The following is a 20156-nucleotide window of genomic DNA, read 5'->3' on the forward strand; positions in this document are numbered from 1 at the left end:
TTGGAGTCTAAAAAAACCCAAGGACTCAGCAAAGATCTTGAAGTATCCCTTGATCATATCTTATAATTATAAGAAATTAAGAATATAAAACACTATAAAAGATTAAAGATGCTTCATCTTGTTTTGAAATAAAATTATTCCCTCATTTTTTCCAATGAGTTATTGTCATAAAATGTACCTTTTCTGACGAAAAAAAAAATAGTGTTTAAAACAAATACTTGTCAAGACAAGGCATTTTTGTGACAAAGGTTACGTCTTAAAGACATATTATAGCGACGTGTGGTAGAATGAAGTTTTCATGACAAAAATTCATCGGAAAAGCTTGCGGTGATATTTCGCCGGGAAATATATAAGCGGAGGCTGGCATCGGAGATGGCCTTGCTGTTTCAAAACAAATTGTTGTATGATAAAGTAGTCATCTTTCCCGACAAGAACTTTAATTTCATCGGGAAACCTTTTATGGCAGCTACCTAGCTAGATTAGAAACTTTTCCTGACATGTTTTCATCAGAAAAAGTTCTCTGCGAAAAGCAGTATTTTTCCCGAAGAAAAACCCCATCAACAACCACCGTCAACTGTAGTTGATAAAGAATCATGCATTTGTAATATGAAAGAAAAGGACTAATCGTTCTCAAGAAATAAAAAAGAAGAAGTTACCAGCTGCGAAAAAGAGCACGACTAAGAAGGCCAACTTAATGGAAGACTTGCCCATATCTTCTAGTTTGGTTGATTCTTGGAGAGATATATGTGTTTGATATATGAGTGTGTTCACCTTGTTTAATTTTGATGGGAGTCTGTGAAACCTTTTCAGGCTTATTATATAGATGAACTCGCCCATGGTTGAAGCCTGGTTTTAACGCGAGGTCAACCAAACCCTGCTCAGTTTATGGAAATATAATCGAAGCGGGTTATCCACTTTGCGTTTCATATTTATTTGAACTTCCAAAAATGGGATTAAAGTAATTCCACCAGAGAGGATTAGAATACCAAGAACGTTATACAGCATGCATGTACTGCCCTGATCGTAAATCATTTCATTAAAATATTGGCAAATTAAGAGAGATGGAATTAGAAATAATGAATCCAATCTATTTTGATTATTGGTCCAACCCTATGAAATGGATTTGCATTGAAATATCGCCAAATCTATTTTGACAATAACCGGCGAGGGTCGAAATCAATGATGGGACTTAACTCACAATCAAACTCTATCCTCTCTAGTTTCCTGAAAGGAGATGAAGATAAAGAACCCAAAAGCCAAGATGGATGGGTGAAGAAAATGGGGTGAAAAAACAAACAGAAATATGGACAGTAGCTACAGTCTAGACCGCTTCCACTTGGGAACTCAATGAATAATTATTTGTTGGAACCATGAAAATATGAGCAATTAACAAAGAGATTCGAGAGAGAGTTTTGAAAGAGATGATGGGTGACTGAGGGAGGTGGAGATATGCTTGTCTTGGAGGCCTTTATTAAATTTTTTATTTTTTATTTTTGTAGATCTGATATAAAACAAATTTTATACAAATAAAAAAAAAAATCATTTTATAACAAAAAAAAAAAAAAATAAGCACACGATCACGTCTTTTGATTGTCGGATTCAAAATAATTTGCCTCCATGTGGCTTTTATTTAGGCAAAGAACAACCAAAGGTGGGAATAGAAGACACTTTGGCCATCTAAGACTCGTAAGGCTGTGTCTATAGAGAGCTTGGATGCGTGTCAAAATCACACCTCGCAGATCTTCTATTGGATATTTAGGAATCATAAAATACAAATTCAGATATTTATCTTATCCATCCAGTGTCAGGATGTGCTTGGAAATTTCGAAGTTCTTGCTGGTGGTCATGGCTCGCAGAAGACAAATTCAGGTAACCCCTCATGTTGTGTTGAGCTAGACAATTACATCAATCAAGTCGCCACTAAGTTAAGATATTATTATGACAATTAAATTCAAATATTATCAAGTTCCAATAAATATTATTACAGCTGCTTCTCAAAATGAATCTTTTAAAATAAAATAAAAAATTAATAACACTCACTTACTCCCTGTACATTCTGATGGTACAATTTTACATCCAAAACTTGCAGAATATTCGTAAGAACGAGAGATTTTTGCTATGTCAGAATGTGTTGGGGTTGTTCTCAAGACTGTAGCTCCATGAGGAGCCATCTTGGAAGCCTATTCACAAGCCTGAGTGACAGATGCTATTTTGCTAATTTTCAGCATATACGTATCATGAAGGGAATTCCCAGTTAGAAAAAAATGATTTAAGAATCTAGATCACGGAACAAATGATATCCAGAGAATGCCTCTTCCCTTAATTTTGGAGTCCTTTTTGTCTGATGGTTGAATAGAAGGTCAATTAAAAGAGTGCAGCAAAATGCAGGAGATTGATGGTAAACAGCTAGTGGAAAAGCAAAAGGTTTTACTGGTCCCAAATAAAAACACAGAATGATTCTGCAATCTATCAAATTAAACATAGTTGCTAGGAAATGCCGAATCCTCAAGTCAGAAAGAAACTGTCGATCGGTTTACCTAGAAGAATAAGGAAATAACTGTGTAGGCATACAGACACCCACAGAAGAGCAGATCCAATCTCTTCAAATATCAGAACTCCCTATTCTGTTTTTATTACATATCAAAATCAACCATGAACATGTAGCATATTATGTTGTCCAATTTCGCAAACAAAAAGCCTGGTAAATTATTGGATCTTCAAGTCATGAAGGCAGAATGTATTCTTCTAAGTTCATGCTCAACCGATCATGTGAAAAAGACCAGTCAAGATGCAATGAATCACAAAGAAGTTGTTATTGCACCATGCTCGTACAGCCTGAAACATATATGCATCCCAGGCTATGAATTTTGGTGCCTGCATTTATTGATATCCTTCATTGGCAAGTATAAAAGATGAGATTGGAAAAACATTCTCAATAGATCTTCCTCCCAAAAGGTACAATTAGAAAAACTGGTTTTCCATACATTCAAAAAAGACATGATTATGAATACAAAGAACAAAAATAAAACCACATGACAACAAAAGCACATTAAACACCACACAAACAAAGCTAATTATAGAAACATACATTGGCAATCCTAGTAACGAAAGTACAACTTGAAGAATTGGATCCTAGACCTAATCACGCAGATGTGGAAAAAACAATCTGGACTCTAGAGTAGTCATATCCTCATAACACCAATGCATTTCTTTGTGGAGTGGGAGTTATTAAACAGAACGAATTACCATCAAAATAAAATGGAGTTTTTTTAGATAAATAAAAATAAAACTCGGCTGCTCAACTGATTGCACACAAAACCTTGCAATTAGGCAAAAAGGAACATTCGAAAGCCTTAAGCAACAAGTTCATTTCACCCAACAGTATACACATCACTACAGTGCAGTAAGGCGATCAGAGAACTTTGAAGACCAGTGTGGTATAGAATTCCACATCAGATTCAGCCATGTTAATCTCATCATTTTGCTTTTGCACACCAACCCTTCAAAAATCCAAAAACAAAAACAAAGAAAGATAGAAAAAAGAAGATCCAAAGAACATCTGCTTGGTAAAAACTAGATGTACAAAACCCATCTGCTAAATTCTTTAAGACCCAATAAACACAGGCAAAAAAAAAGGGGGGCCAATCCCCCCAAAAAATAAGAGCACAAGAAAAAGACAAAACCATCAGCAAAAACGAAGCAGCGAGCAAAGCGATCAGAGAACTTCGAAGACCATTAACAAAATGTGATTCCACATAAATAAATTCGGATCAAAAGAGCTCATCATTTTTGCTTTGCCTGCTAAAAAAATCATATGTTTTTGGACAAAACAGACTCCAGTGCCAGATTTATAAGAGCTCGAATAAATCTGCACAAAGGGAGAGTTCTATTTTAGCCCAAAGTTTGGATTTTGCACCTCTAATACCCATTTTCCCGTTAATTCCTTGAAAGTCTAAGACTTGAACAAACAAGGGGCTATCTGGTGCATCTCTGAACCTGAAAATAGATAAATTAGGCCTCCTTCGGAATAGTTTTCTTTTTTTCCGTTCTTTCTTTTAGGTGGTGGCTGTAAATTGCAATGATGGCTTTTGAGAGAGTTTTATAGTGTTGAATTGGGGAAGTAGGGCTTCGGTGGATGGTTAACACTTAACACTACATTCCGTCCCTACACGATTGACATATTTTAAATATGGCCTCTCTAATCTTTTTCTTATTTAAATGGTGCTGCTACTCCATGTTGTGATCTCTCCAACCGATTTCCATCCAATTTCATGCTAGTTCAGTAGTTCTTAACACATGACCTTGTATGAGCTAAACAAGCATCCATGTTTTTCTTTTACATGTTAAGAATTAATATTAAACTGCATGGAAAGACATTAAAAATGTTTCTAGAGCTGAAGGATAAAGTAAATAACATAACGAAGGGTTACAATAGGAGAACACCAAGATTTCAGGGACCAAATACATAATTCATACATTGTCAAAGGAGGATAAAAACCCAAGCTTAGTCAATCGCACGACGTCGTTTTCCATCTTGGAGGGACTGTGTGACGGTCGTGTTGCCATGTAAATGGATTTTTCCAATAATTTTTGGCTTTATTTGTTTGTGTTTAATGTCCTTCCAGCTGGTTTCATGACACACGCACAAAGAAGTGTTGGACCAGCGACCGACAAAAAACGAGGAAAAACAAATCTAATTTTATGTGCAAAGCATTCAACACAATCAAATCCACTCGGAGAAAAGCCATTCCAATCAATCCTGCTATACAACAACAGCTTCTTTCACCACGAAAAACAGCAGCCCTCAGATGTAATCAAGTAGGAAATCTCTCTTATGTAACAAATATAGAACTACCACTGCAGTAACTGCAACAAAAATTGTTTTCACATTTAGCTGTCCTGCAGCCTGTTTTGTCCTCCATCCTCCAATCTTTGAAACACCGTATCAACTGTGGGATGGGAAATCCCCACTTCATTCTGATGCTGTGGTGCATGCTTTAACCAGCTGATTTAGAAACAAAAAATGAACCACGTTTTGAGCAAAAACTCTACTTTAACCGAAGAGATGATAAGAGTGAAAATCTTTCAATATCAAAAGAAAAATTCTGTATGTATCATCATGTTCACAGGGAAGCCAAATAGGATGAGCATCAACTGAATAATCAAAGATATGGTGCGCATTTTGCAGAAAATGGTGGATTAATGCCCAATCAAGGTCATCAATACATACCTTCAAGTGCAACAAAGAGCCCCAAGCGCTGCATCAATAATTAGACTTTCAAAAAGGAGGAATTTGTTTTTCAAAATATGGACCCTTTACAAACAAGAAGGAATTCATATCAAAAGTAAGAACATTTTCAACTTCACCGTCTCTAAATAAGAACTTCAAAATTAGTTAAATGTCCTCCCTCTTCCATCCTAACATTTTGTCAATAAAACCAGAAGAGAATAGCTTCAAACTTAGATGAAGTAAATCAGCGCTAGGAACTAGAATACCTATGTCTGAGATAACTGAAAACACACATTCAGAAAAGCATAGATTGGCATAACTTAAAAGAAGAATTTTACTATCAAGAACCGAGGCAAAAAATCTTAAAACGTACCAGTCTCAAGACTTTTACTCAAGGGCATTGCTTCCTCGAAAAGTTTTTCACAAGTTTCACTCAATGAATCATTCTTGGAAGCAACCAACTTGCTGCCGCCACCATGTCCATTGTCGAACATGGTTAATGAAGCACCTCTTAACTTAGCAGCCAGTATTTCATTCTCCCTTGTTAGAGAAAATAGCTGCAAAAAATATCATAACCAAAGAACTTGAGATGGATATACTAGTACTGTAAGTATCTTATAATTGATCATCGAAGATGATGCATTCTTTCCGTAAGGGGGTCACGTAACCGAACAAAAGAAGTCCCGTAAAGAAAGATGAAGCGTTTCGATGGTAATGTCATGGAAACCTAATTTAGGGCTATGGGAGAGACAGGAAACATACGGTAAATACGAAATATATTTAATACCTGATTCTGGATGCGTTCCCTCTCTCTGGTTAGCTGCATGACTGTATCCATGATAAGGTCAGTCCTTGCAATAATTTCTTTTGCTTTTGCAGCTTTTGATTCGTTAGCTTCATCCAGAGACATCTCCAAGGCATTCACTCTAGACCTTAAGAAACTGATCTCTTTATTAAGTTCCATGTTAGACTCGGATAATACAATGCATTGCTCCTCTACACCATCAGTCTTACTCTCAGCTTTCGATACCTTCGATCTCAGGTCATCAATTAATGTTTCCATATCCCAAATTGCAGTGTATAGCATGTTTTGTTGCTCTTGACTTGCTTCAGATGACGCTTTTGCATGCTGTAGTTGGATTTCTGACTCCCTCAACTGCTTCTCAAGTACAGTCACTTTCTTTGTGCTACTATCTCTACTGCCTTTAAGAAAATTAATCTCCTCCACAAGTTCCACGTTCGTATCTGTTAGCTGTGTGACCTTTGTATCTGCATTCTCAGCCCTCGTTTCTGCTTCATAGATGCTTTCTTTCAGAGACTCGACCAAATTTTCCATTTCACTTAGGTGCTCTTGACTTTCTGCATTTAAAGCATTTGCATTCTGCAGACGTAACTCTGATTTTTTCAGCTGTTCTTCAAGTGATTTCACCTTTTCCATCAAAATGGGCACTTGAGAACTTCTGGCAATGTGTTCGGCAATGCTGCTCTCAAGCTTCTTTATAACAGTATCTTTTGCATCCAGCTGTTTTATACAATCTTGCAGTTTAGAACTCAACTCATCTTCTCGTTGGATTGAACCGTTCAAAGTGAATTGAAAAATCTGAAGTCGACCAACCATTTCTTTGGAAATCCCCATGAGCACTTCAGAAGCATTTTCTGCCTCTAAAAATCTTCCCCAGACAACTTCTGCTGCTTCCTCCATGCAAAAAGACACCTGTTCTGTATAGTGCAGCTTCAATTTCAGATGTTCTTCATTTTGTTCTAGTGCAGAAATTTTCTTCTGCATATCCATTTCTCTTTTAAGAGACTTCTCCAACATCCTCAGGACATTTCTTTGTTTTTCAGCTGTCTGCCTTTTTGAATTCGCATCCATATTTGAAATCTGCCCACTGGCTGGTAACTCGGTGGCCTTATCATCTTTCCCTGTCAATAAACATATGACAGACAGGTGATTATTAATGACAGCAAGATTTCTCGTGTATTTGTATTGAAAAGCAAACCATGTAACTTACAGTTCTCAAGTATGAAAGCTGAAAAGGCCATTGGCAATTTTGCTGACTGTGCCTTCACCTCTAAGACATGCTCTCGAAACTTCTTCAAAGATTCTTCTGAATTATGCAATTTCTTCTCCATCACAGTGAATAGATCTGTTGAATGTCTGCAAGAAGATATTTTATGACGGGCATCAACAATCTCTGATTGGATATTTTCCATGAAATTCTCCACCTCTCTTACCTCGGAATCTAAAATCCCAGAGAGAAGATCAAACTCCAATGCCTTCTCAATGGCTATTGACAGGATATAGCTATTTTCTGTGGCCATTCTTGCCTCAAGATTATTATCTCGCGCCAATAGATGCACTAACAGTACATGCAAGTTTACCAACTTCTTAGAAGAGTATGCCAGGTCCCAGTCTACTCTAGTTAAAACTTCCGTGGTACTTGCAACCTCTTGCATTCCTTCTCTAGTGCATGAGTTTCTTTCATGCATATAAACTTTTCTGGATTCTGGGTTGCTACTGTAAGCATCCTCAATGGCATAGTTCGCCATTCCTACCACTCAATTCCACAACCTGGGAAAGGAAGGAGATAAGCAAGACCTTGTAAGCTTTCCATTGGATCTTTCATGAATTCCCACTAATTACCACACAAGTGGGAGAAAGGGAAAGTGAAGTCGAAGAAAGCAACAATTAACAGAGTTATCCTCCAAGTAAATATTGCAGTCAGTATTAGCATAGATAACTTCTTATTCCATCCAAATAGTAAGCAATAGACACAATATTTTGACCAACAGAATACAAGCACCACATCACTTACAGTCTGGTATCAATAAAGATCAAAAAGAAATCTGATCACCTAATATCTGATTTGCCAATGGAAGCATTGCTACCACTTGACCTTGGAGGTTGTTTCCCTCATTACCGAAGAAAATCCAAATCACATCAAAAGGCAAGCTAGAAGGTTAATTAGTAACATGGTAAGGCTTTCAGGTCTCTACCTAAATCTTCTCAACAAGATCTGAATTCTTCTACAACATTGCCAGGTCACATGTTGAACTTCTATCTACAACCACAGATATTTTTTACATAGAAAACACATTTGTTTGTAAATATTCCGCTAGATTTTTTGTTCAATTCAGTGTCTCCAATAAGAAAACAAATCTCAACAACGAACCACAAAGCATTCAATATAAATGATAAGTAGCTACTCACAAAACTCAATTATGAAAAAAAACGTTGAAAACATTCTCAACCCTTTGGAGCACAATGACAAATTCAGATTATGAAAAAAAACGTTGAAAACATTCCCAGCATCACAATTATCGGCAACCCCGCCTCACCCCCCTCGGATACAATAATGGAAAACCTGCTAATTTTCAGTTTTACAAGACTCCAACGGACAAGCAGATGTTTTGTTTGTTATTTTCTGTCAACCTTTTAGTTCCCATTGAAATCTTGATTGTTCTAAATATAGTTTTACCAAGTCAAGCTCTTGCAACATGATATTGATCAGATGAATATGAACTCCAATAATGAACCCCCTTTATTACCAGAGCACCAGTAACCAGCTACCATCATTGAGCCATGTCTATCTCTTAAAGACAAAAGACTGATCTCACAATTCTTGTCACCCCAGCAGCTCATAAAAGCATAAGAATCTAGTGAATCAAACCCCAACAATTAAAAGCGTTGTATTAAAGACTACAACATAGCAGATTCACATTTCATTAACAACCCAATAACCTACATATAAAACTGAGCTAAAAGAACAGAAAAAAATTACCTTTGAGAGAGAAATCTTGATGGAGTTTGAGGAGGATCCAGGCCAAGAACAGAAAGTTTCTTGTGTCTGTCTGCCTTTACCTCTGCTACCACTACCCTCTCGTTTCCTAAACCGTTGGTATTCCTGGGATCTGTGTGGCTGGTGATTAAGTCTATAATGAACCGTGATGAACTGGCTAGTCAACGTCTATATTGATTGTGGACTGGTTTAAGACAGGCTCCCCTTCCGGCGTCCGTTAGATGAAAAGAACAACACAACAATCTAGTTGAATTATTGTGTTCAGACCACAACAATATTAAAGGGACTTCAGCTCCTGACAAAGCATGTATACACATAAAAAATACGTTCTAGCTGGCCTTATTATTTGACAGAGGAAAAAGATAAAAGCAGAAATGAAAATTGTGGTAGAGTACTCTGCTCGATGTGAGAGAAGGTATCCTTCCTCTTTTTTATCTTTTTTTTCCCGTGGGGTGGGGTTGAAAGAGGTAATATGTTTTATGAATTTTGGGTGGTCGTGATTGAATACCATTAATTCCATGATTTCTTCATTATTGTGAAGAACCATTGCCACTTTCCCTTCATTTTTCTCAATTTGGTTTGTATTTGGATGGAGTGTGTTGCTGAATTAATACATTTTAGGAATCGATCATTACGTTAATTACCTTTGATGCTCCAAAGACTAAAATGTCTCCACGATCCGAGAGACCATGGATGGAATAGCGTAAAACACTTTAAGCTTTGCTTATTGCATGATTGTTGCATGTTCACTAAGTTAAGTACTCTTTAGTTTAAAGTAAAAGTTGTTTTAAAGTGTTTTTTTTATAGAAATATATTAAAAAATATATTTTATTTTATTTTTAAAAAAATATTTTTAATATTAACATGTTAAAACAATTTAAAAATATAAAAAAATAATTTAAAGCTAAAAAAAAATAAAAATTATATAAAAAAATACAATTAAACCATAATGCCAAATAGAATATTAATGGCTAGCATTTGAGAATCGAGATTACCTAACATCAAATCCTCTTATACATAAGCTGGAAAGATACGAAGGAAGAATAATGTTGATCTTGTGCAAGTTTTTTCCTGGATTCATCTTCGGGGAGAATTTCAATCACGGAAAATAATATTTGCATATGTTTATTAAAAAATAAAGAAAGAAAGAAATTTAAATTGTGGATCCATATAAAATCTTACATTAAAAAAAAATATTCTATAAAATTAATGGATTAACTTCTTTTTATAATTTGAGAGTAAGGAAATCATTGATGGATTAAGATTACCTCCATTTTAATGTCTTAGATTTAAAAATTGAGCAAAGCAAAAATTGTGGTGCCTATCATCCCGAACTCTTAAAGTCTAAATGGATTTATACTGATTGAAAAATTAACCAAATTTTATTGTAAGAAACAATGGTTGTACTTGAAGTCTTGGCTCAGCGGTTGAAGGGACTTGTTCCATTTCTCTGCATCCTGGATTCAAACCTCACCGTGCACGCCTGTCACCCCCGCGGTGCCTTACATGCTCACTGGGCTTGCAGGATATTCAGTGAGCCGTAGGATTAGTCGTGGTGCGCGCAAGCTGGTCCGGACACCTACATAAATCAAAAAAATAAAAGAAACAACGGGCGACGGTTGATATCTTCAAACAAGTTGCAAATAACTCGGTGGAATGGACGTCCTTCCGAACTCGGGACGATAAGATTTTGGTTTATTCGGCGCCTTGAGCTGTGGATTTGGCAATTCGGTCACTGCTGGGCCAATGCACTCGTTAGTCGTTACCGAGCATGGGCTTTGTGAGGACTCTCCTCCCTTGTCTGAATCTTCGATACCTTGTATCGTCGAGTATCAACAATCAAACGTATCCTGTCATGACGAAGTTTGGTTAAAAAAAAAAAAAGACAGTGAAAAAATGAAAAAGCAATGTGATGGTACAGAGGAGTTGAATTATTGTGAATCTTCAAGCTCATGGCTAAGCTAGCTGTACTGGATTTGATTGCACGAGTCCTTTATAGATATGAAGATCATAGCTAGGGGTTAAGCTCAAGTTGGGTTGTTGCACCCAAAAAGAAGCCACAGAGGAGAAAGATTACCAAGCCGGGATTTTTTTCACTCTCAAAGCTGTCGGCTCCGATTCATCCACCTCGATTTAATATATAATTTCTTGTATTTTACGTAAATTTTTCTTATCAAACAAGTGTTTGGAAGCTGCATGATGGACTGGTTTTTAAATTATTTTTACTTTAAAAAATATTAACATATTATTTTTTTTTTATTTTTTAAAATTTATTGTAGATATCAGCATATCAAATCAATACAAATACATTAACAAAATGAATTTAAAACAAAAATAAATTTAATATTTTAATGAAAATTATATTAAAATTCAATATCAAACACCCCCTAACTCCAAACAAAAATAAAAAAGAATTGAAAGGCATGAGATGAGATGATAGAAAGATGAAGTTGTGTTTGATAATAACACAATAAAATGTAAAAAAAAAATATTTTATTATAAGTATTGCCATCAAATTTGCAAAAATATTATTTATTCGATAACTTATTATCTTATTTTTTTGTTGATACAAGCAAAGAAAAGATTGTGATTTACTTTAGGTGGTTAATTTTCATTTAATGTGACGGTAAAGAAGATCTTATAATACAGATATGTAAGAAAAGAAGATTAAAAAAAAAACTATATGTAAAAAAAAATGTACTTACTTCAGTGGATTGATATTCGTTTTACCATTTTGCAACATTTGAAGCCTTGCGTGATGTGGGAATGTTATCTCCGAATGCGCGATGGCAAGTGAATATAAAGGACAGGAGGATTTATTTTTTTTTTTTAATTTCTCATATCTATTAGTTTACTAAATTCTTACTCTTTATAATGATGATTTATTTTATTCGACAGGCCTCGAACTTGAGAATTTATTTAAAAAAAACAAAACAATTAACTCATCACCATTTGAACCAGCTACTGTTAGTAAAGGATAGGAAGATTGTGAAGATAGATGAGATCCTTTGTATTGTATATTATTTTGTTGATTGAGAGTTGAATGTTGATCATGGCATGTAGAGGCGAATTAAAGTCTCATTTTTCAACGAAATAAAAAATAATAATTGAAGAAAGCAAGGCTAGAACCACCTTCAATTCCATTTAAAATATTAACTGTTATCCAGACACAGCCCAGAAATAAATAAATAAATAAATATTCCTTCTTGTAAAACCTCACACCATGCAACTTACCCAACTCTGTCCATGATGGTGAATTCGTGGAACATCCCAAACCAGGCGAAATAAAAGGTCCAATTTCAATGATGAATACTGCATTTTACAACTACCCTTCTCGCTCTGATCCCCACTTCAACTGCTTCTCCTCTTCGTATCAAATCCCAGTCTATCACAGAAAGACGCCGGTCCATGTTTTATACAAAGTGGTGTCGATCGGGTCGGGTCGGGTCGGAGCGGAGCAGTCCGAATCTGCCATCGTCATCCAGCAATACCTTCTCTCTTCTCTCTTTGGTTGCACAGGAAAAAAAGAAAAATGTGTTATTGGGACTCCATTGAATTGTTTTTAGCATAGTTTCAAGACTCGTTCAGTTCAAGATCTGAATTTTAAATTTTGACCAAATTACTGGTTTTAATCAAGTTATTGAATTGGTTGGATTAATTTTATTTTTTTTTAAATAAAAACAACTTCATTTTAATAAAAAATAAAAATCAACGGGTTTGTAGGCGAGTCTTGACCGGGTCAACCATATCGCCGGGTCACATCGGGTTTTTTCTTTATCTATTTTTTCTTCAACCCGATCTTGTTCCAGCCCCGGGTCGACCCGCCAGGCTGGGTTTCAAAACTAGCTTGATCGGTCGTGAGATTCTTTATATCTAAAAATCTGACAGTCCACGTAATGATGTCGTGGCTACTCTAGGAAATACAGCTTCTAGTAACTCATATGAAAAATTAAGTGCGATCTAACAGTAAGATCAAAAGTTATGGCCTTTATAAGTTGTTATTCAGGTCTGGCGCGACCATATCTCCTTTTAAGCCTGAACTTGTCCTGTTATTCCATAAATAAATATAATAGGTTGTCCGAGTAAATTGTTTGGGAAAAATTCTTATTTAGTTATGGCAAACTCGTATATAATTACTCGTAATTATTCATTATTGTATGAATAATAATAATTTAAGATTTTAATTGAAATTTATTTTTATATTTACAAGTTGAGCAAAAACAAATTTTACCAGCATAATATATTTCAAATAAAAATTTCATAGAATTATTGTTTTTGTATAAAACGATTGGATTGGTTAATACAACTTGATCTAATCAAGTGAGACAGAAAATTGAAGTATGATAATTAAATTGAGCTATTTCACTAAAAACAAATTTGAAATGATATTATTTTGCCAAATTTTTACATTTACCTTGATAATTTTACAAAAAAAAAATCCGATATACTTTCGGTTTCTTTAAAGATCTCAACTTAAGAAAACTCACTAAATTCATCTTGGGCAACATGGCAGAGTTCGATTGAAAGCAAGTAGTCAAGTACATTGTTGTGGCTGGCACGAGTTTTAAAAACTGGTTGTATAAAGAATCGATATAGTCCACGGTAGTCTTATTACTTACTATAGCAGTTGTTTTTTTAACATGTTTTTTTTTTGTTTATAAATATATTAAAATAATATTTATTTTAAAAAATTATTTTTGATATCAATATATTAAAAAAATCTATAATTATGTATAAAAAATAATATATATATATATATATATATAAAATATTGAATAACAACATTGGAAAAGAAAATAAAACAAAAAAAATATCAATCTTTGTCAACTTTTCAAATCTATAACCCGGGTCATCACACCGAAAGCATTATACATGAAAAAATTATAAGCTCCAATCCCTAGGAAATGAAACATTGAAATATGAGATTGAAAAAAAATTACACAAAAAAATAAAAAATAAAAAATAAGAATTAGAGTAAAAATTAAAAAATAAATTAAAAGGCGGCAACAAATTTTCAACTTGAGAGTTAAATTTTAAAGAACAAAAACATTAACAAAAAGAAAAAAAATTCAAAAGAATAAAAACAAAAAAAAAAACAATACGCTGTAAACTTGGATTGAGTGGTGAAATTAAAAACAATAATTTTTTTATAAAATGATCAAAGGAAAAAAATCCATAAATCAAAAGAATAAAAATCAAGTTGAAAACATCAATACATGATAAAAACAAAATGAGCATGTAAAGTTTTTCAACGTGTTTTTTTACACAAAAACATTCATGGATATATATATATATATATAAAAACTATGCACATATTTAATTAAATAAATTAGGAAATATTATGTAAATAAATGAAAAAAAATCATTAACAATAAATAAAAGTGAAATTAAAAAAAACTAAGAAACAAATATAAATCAAGATATTTAATATCGCAATATGTGTCATTTACCCAACTGTGTTTAATAATTGTTTATCGAACTTAATTTACAATAGAAATCAACACCCATGTAAAATTTATTTAATAAAAAAAAGAAAAATATATATATAATGTAAGGCTGCATATGTTAAAAATCTTATAAAAACTAAAAAAATATTATTTATTAAAATAAACTCATTCTATTTGAGATAAAATAAAATTACAGATAAATCATACAAATCTCTTTGAAAATTAAATTCACTTGATATTATTAAAAAATAATCTTTATCTAAAAAAGGTTAAACCAACAAAAAAAATCAAAAAGAAGGTGTGTTAATTAAAACATAAACTTATTTTTTTGTTTAAAATAGAACATATATAATAAGGTATTAATTAAAAAAATTATTTAAAAAAAAAATGAGGCTATATCTTTAGGGCCAAGTTAGCTAAGTAAAGCATCTGGCCCTTACAGAAAGGGTACATGCTAGCATTTATTTGTTTTTCAAGTTAATGGGATGGATGACTTGTTGTACGCTCAAATTAGTTGAAAGAAAATAGGCGACATGTTGTCTTGTATTTCATGTACAGTGGTTGAAAAAACAGGGTTCTTGTTACTTTGTCTTGAAACCCAAAATCTACCCAAGAAAAAAATCTTCCAAAGCTTAAATATTTTTTAGAAACTTTCAATGAAAAAAAAACTATTTCGAACTTTCCTCGCTATAAAAATTAATTGTTTTAGTGTTCAGAATCATCATTAATGGTAACCTTTTCTTTCTACATGGAATTCAATGAGCCCCTTTTCTCTCACCAAAAAAATTAAAAATTGATGTAAATTAAGTTATGTATCAAAATTAAATTTTTGAGATTTAAATGTATCTTTTACTTAACAACTAAAAAAAACAAGGAGACTAAAACATAATTTTCAAACAAATTTTAAAGTTGCAATTTATTTTACCTGTTTTTTTAATTTAGTTCTTTATTTTTTAATTTAATTTTTTTAAAAAACTATAATCAATGCTAATTTGGGCTAAAAAAAATATTCATGCAAATAAAAGTTAAATTTTTTTTAAAAAATCACTGCTTTATTCATGTAATTTGTCAGAAAGTGAACAGTGAATGACACTGCAAAATAAAATTAGGAGTACTTTTACTTTCTTTCAATTTAATGCCAGTATGTACGATCTTTAATACACTTTTAATAAGCTGGCAGTGGAGTTACGGATTTGTTGTTTGTAATTAATAGGGGTGAAAAAAAAGAGAGTTTAAGATCAAAAGGTTTTTTTTTTGTTATGGTTTTAAATTTGAATTACATTATTGTTAATATAAAGATTATTAAAAATTTATATAATTATTAGCTTTAAAATTTATAAAATTAGTTAAGATATATACTATCAGGATATCTAAATTAATAATAAAAAAATAATAAATTTGGTAGATTCAATAATTTTAGCACATGGCAATTAAAGATCAGATCATTTTTTTGAAAAAAAAATAAAAAGAGTTTAAAGAAAAAAGCAGCTGTGATGACACGAAAAAATGAAAAAGAGACAGGTGATAAAGCGAGCCTGATCATCAGATGGACATGTCAATTGTCAAGGGCGTAAATCCTACGTCATCTAAACAGAAAGTTAATTACCTTGGCCTTCTTTCCCAGCACGTTGAACTGCAATCGACGGGTAATTTATGTAGAAAATTCAAATGAAATATAATATATCATCCGATGGAAAAAAACCGTGCTTGATATTTTTTTATATATAAAAATGCTTTCGGTTGAATATATTAGTATATTAAAATTATCTAAAAAACACATAAAAAATTAGATTGATATTTTTTATGTGAAAAATCATTTAAAAAAGAGATCGAGCAACGCCACTCAGCAGATACGTGTTATATTTTCTTTAGGTTGGAGTTATATTGAAAAGAAAAAAAACCCTAACAAGCTAAGGCTTTCAAGAATTGACAGCTGTCTACCAAAAGCCTGTTTTTTTACACATCTACGTGTGTAGGGAGGCTGCAAAATCATAAACCCTTTGATTTTATTTTATTTTTTGCTCTGGGACAATCATATTATGCATCGAGGGGACAGGGAGTTTGGCATAGCAGGCGCTCTCTTATCACAGTTCTCCAACCTATCCAGGGGGTGCCATACCTAATATAATAACATTTACTTTCACAGGAAACATGGTCAGAAACTCGGTGAAAGAAGATCGAGTAATTGAAAATTCTCAGAGAAAAGCACGAGAAAGGTCCTAACATTTTCAAGAGGCATCCTCTGATGATTATAAAAAAGAAAGAAGGTCGAGTCGTGTGAAACTAGTGTTTCAGAAAAGTGGACCAAAAGAGACTCGCCGAAGTTTGAAAACTATACACTCAACAACATCTCATCGTGCTTTGCCATGATGTTTGCATGAAATTCACGCAGCTTTAAGGCGATTTTATCATGGTCTTTGTAGACCCAGCTGACATTAATTCCTCCCCCTCTACCGTTCAAGATCTTTACATCTCAAGCATTAGTTATTGAAAAACGATCTAAAACCATGATCTCGAGTCACTTCCAGGGTATCGGGTCACAGTTATATTATGAAAAACCAACCTCGTCGAGTTAAAATAGCAAGCAATTTTGCATCAATCTTCTCAACGCACTTGGATTAAACATGATTCATTGAGCCAATAATCTGTAACTAGACTCCTATCCCCAATGTCATTGACCATTTAGGCCTCTGGTAGATTTTTTACTCGAGCCCCTTTTTCTCAGAGAGAAAACAATAAAAGTCAGTCGAGCCCACGTATAGATTCATTGTGTAGAGTCTTGAAAAATGCCAGTACCGAGTTACACACCTGAGGGAAGGTATGCCTGATAGTTGGTGGATGTTGTCAGTTTGATAATTACTTGAGTTATTATTAAGAGTTCCCGAGCTACGTTATTTGAAGCTAGCATGCTTTAAGGATAATATAAGATCTAAGGAATCGTACGATAGATGTGAACACGTAATAATTTAACTATTTTCAAGTACAGTAATTATATTATAGATTGGTGTATTAGTATAAAGTCTCAAACGTGCTTGCTTTAATTGATTAAAGCTAAAACCAAAGGCCGCTTTATTAATTATTAACATCTCCATGGCATTGGCACTGTAGAGAGAGAGAGAGAGAGAGAGAGAGAGGGGGGGAGAGAGAGAGAGAGAGGGAGAGGGAGAGAGAGAGAGAGAGAGAGGGAGGGAGAGAGAGAGGGAGATCAACAATGATGCAGTCTTTGATTTAGGTTAAAGAATTCTAAAGCTCTGCTCAAGAGATCTCGAATCCCCAACCATCCCATCCCATGTCATGTTGCTTTGGATGGGATTTGGTTGCTAGCTTGGTTTTAGCTTTCCCAAAAGTAGAGCCAACGCCAACCGTGAGCCAACCCTTTTCCTACCATATTCTATATCGAAAAATAATATTAAGTTTTTTTGAGAATAAAATAATGTCAAGTTTATTGTAAAATATGTAGTACTGTATATATATTATATACATGTAGACACCTATCAATTGACCTCCTATAAAAGAGCAAACAAGTACATGTGGCAATGCCCCATTTGCCAGCTTCCTGGCTTTCTCAAAATCTATTGGGAGAAAATAGTACCAAGGAATCCGATCCCTTATTTTCTTTCATAGGGTGATAGTCTTTTTTTTTTTTTTTTTTTTTTTAATTTTCATTGTCTTCTCTCTTGTACCATACCTTCACAGATTTTTGTTCATGGTTTCTTGTACAATGTACAAGGATATGATTATTTTTTACACGAGGGTTTCTCACATCTTGAAAGGAGAAAAGGAAAGGAAAAATATAGCTCTAGGTAGCATGCATGTCCAAATTTTATGGGAGTTTAATACACATTTTTTTTTTTTTTTTTACCTACTACTTCTCTCTAACACATTACATACCTAGTAAAACCAATCCGATCAACGCAAATCATTTTCACTTCTCGCATGGTTATTTTTTAATGCTCGGTGCTAAGTAAAGATTAGGATTTGGCAAGGAAAAGTGGGGAAGAGATTCCATTATTTTACAGCTTGGGTCTTTGAGATTGCAAGTCCCAAGGCTAACTAATAATGACATGAGAGAAAGAGAAGGGGTCAGTCCATCAACAGTATAAAGAAGTAAAATAAAATAAAATTGCAACCAGTCTGGATAGTAATGATAGAAATATATATATATTTTTATTTTTATTTTAAAATTATAATTTAATTGGTTAGATTTTAAATTTATTTTTAAAAAGTTAATTGTTTGAATTTTATAAATTTTAGAATCATTGAAAACTTATATATCTCGTTGATTTTAGGATTTATGAAATTAATTGAGGTACGCACAAACTGATCCAGATACATATATTAATAAAATAAAAATATATTTATTTTATTTTTTATTTTTCATGATATTTTTAGATATAATTTTAAAATGAAATTTTAAAAACTTTAGTTAAAACTCGAAAAGACGCCGACTTGATGGGAGGATTCAATTACTATGCAAGTGATTCCCCAATTTGTCAGGGAAAATACATCACTACCAACCCAACAATCAATTTTAATTATGTTAATAACTATGAAAGAGTATTTTACAATTTGAGTAATCAAGAACTGCAAACTCACAATCCAGATTTTTAACTATTTTTCTAAATCACTTGACCAAGAAAAATCCAACCCAAATATTTTTATATCTCAACTTGCATCAAGAAATTTTCTTATAAAATCGTTTGTTTCGCAAAACAATTTGATCTCTTGAATCTTCTCCCCGAGGAAGAGCTGCAAGCTGCCCACAGTGGCATGAGTCGATCCACTTTAATGCAGCATTTAACCATCCTGGTGAGTGCTGTGTTGAGTTTCAAGCAAAACCCAAAAGAGAATACTAAATTGGGAACAAAACTTGCCAGTTGTGTTCAGATTTATGAACAGCAATAACTCACTGTTCACAACACGAAAATAGCGAAGAGAAAGAAATATTATTTATAAGACGAATGGGTTACGTTGCTATTAGTAGCACAACATGCTAAAATAAAAAAAAAAAAAAATAATACGCTTACAAGACTTTGATGGTACCAGTGGAATTCTTTATTTATTTATTTTAATGACAGTAGTTTTAGTCGCGCAGTAATAAAAATTGCTATTTTCCAAAATAAATCTTAGTGTCTTTGCAATTTTTTTTTATTGTGCCATTTTCAATTAAAAAAAACACTGAGAAAATGAGGGTAAACTAGCTAGATCTTGGGTCCTTGACCAAACAAACCCCTCATTAAGAAAGCTCTTCTCTCAATAATTTTTTTAATGAAAGGACAAGCTTGAATAAGATACTTTATCGCCGATGAAAGTTGGCAATGTCAGTTGCTAGCTAAGCCAAGCAAAGCAACGCCAAAACTGAGTATTATTCCTCACAGCAAGTAAAGTTATTAACCCAGGTGCTAGGATAATTGCAGTGATCGAAGAGATTAGCTCTAGCTATCTTAGTTTTTTTAACACAATCTAAAAAAAGTAAAATATGAACTAAAAATTATTTAAGTTATCATGTAAATTAATTTGAAAATACTCCGGTATTAAAAAATAAAGTAATTAAAGAGGAGGTGGGGATAGATAAAGGTTTACTAATAATCTTGATTTTTTTACGGTAGCAGTGGCGGTGGTTAATCATCAAGAGCTCTCTTTTTGATGCAAGCGTGGGTATAAATGCAGGACCTTTGC

At 33.4% G+C, this 20156-nt stretch overlaps 1 protein-coding gene and 2 non-coding genes across 4 annotated transcripts; all 3 read right to left on the reverse strand.

Annotated features, from left to right (window-relative positions):
- Positions 1 to 2434: 2434 nt before the first annotated feature.
- LOC118047095 (WPP domain-interacting tail-anchored protein 2) lies at positions 2435 to 9557 on the reverse strand. 2 transcript variants are annotated; one of them, XM_073411789.1, is made up of 6 exons: positions 9013 to 9557; positions 8780 to 8887; positions 7243 to 7802; positions 6018 to 7153; positions 5604 to 5787; positions 2435 to 5005 (listed from the first exon to the last, which is right to left on the reverse strand). In XM_073411789.1, exons 3-6 carry the CDS (start codon positions 7778 to 7780, stop codon positions 4998 to 5000), a joined length of 1866 nt encoding a protein of 621 aa, XP_073267890.1. In that variant the 5' UTR covers positions 7781 to 7802; positions 8780 to 8887; positions 9013 to 9557; the 3' UTR covers positions 2435 to 4997. The 2 variants fall into 2 exon arrangements, with proteins under 2 accessions (XP_073267890.1, XP_034912178.1); XM_035056287.2 differs by lacking the exon at positions 8780 to 8887 and having other exon boundaries at positions 9013 to 9552.
- LOC118048129 (small nucleolar RNA R160) lies at positions 3408 to 3486 on the reverse strand. The gene has a single exon (XR_004687432.1). It is a non-coding gene; the product is annotated as a small nucleolar RNA R160 (small nucleolar RNA).
- LOC118048123 (small nucleolar RNA R160) lies at positions 3711 to 3794 on the reverse strand. The gene has a single exon (XR_004687431.1). It is a non-coding gene; the product is annotated as a small nucleolar RNA R160 (small nucleolar RNA).
- Positions 9558 to 20156: the final 10599 nt, after the last annotated feature.

The sequence above is a fragment of the Populus alba genome, chromosome 10 (assembly GCF_005239225.2).
Source record: "Populus alba chromosome 10, ASM523922v2, whole genome shotgun sequence".
NCBI lineage: Eukaryota > Viridiplantae > Streptophyta > Magnoliopsida > Malpighiales > Salicaceae > Populus > Populus alba.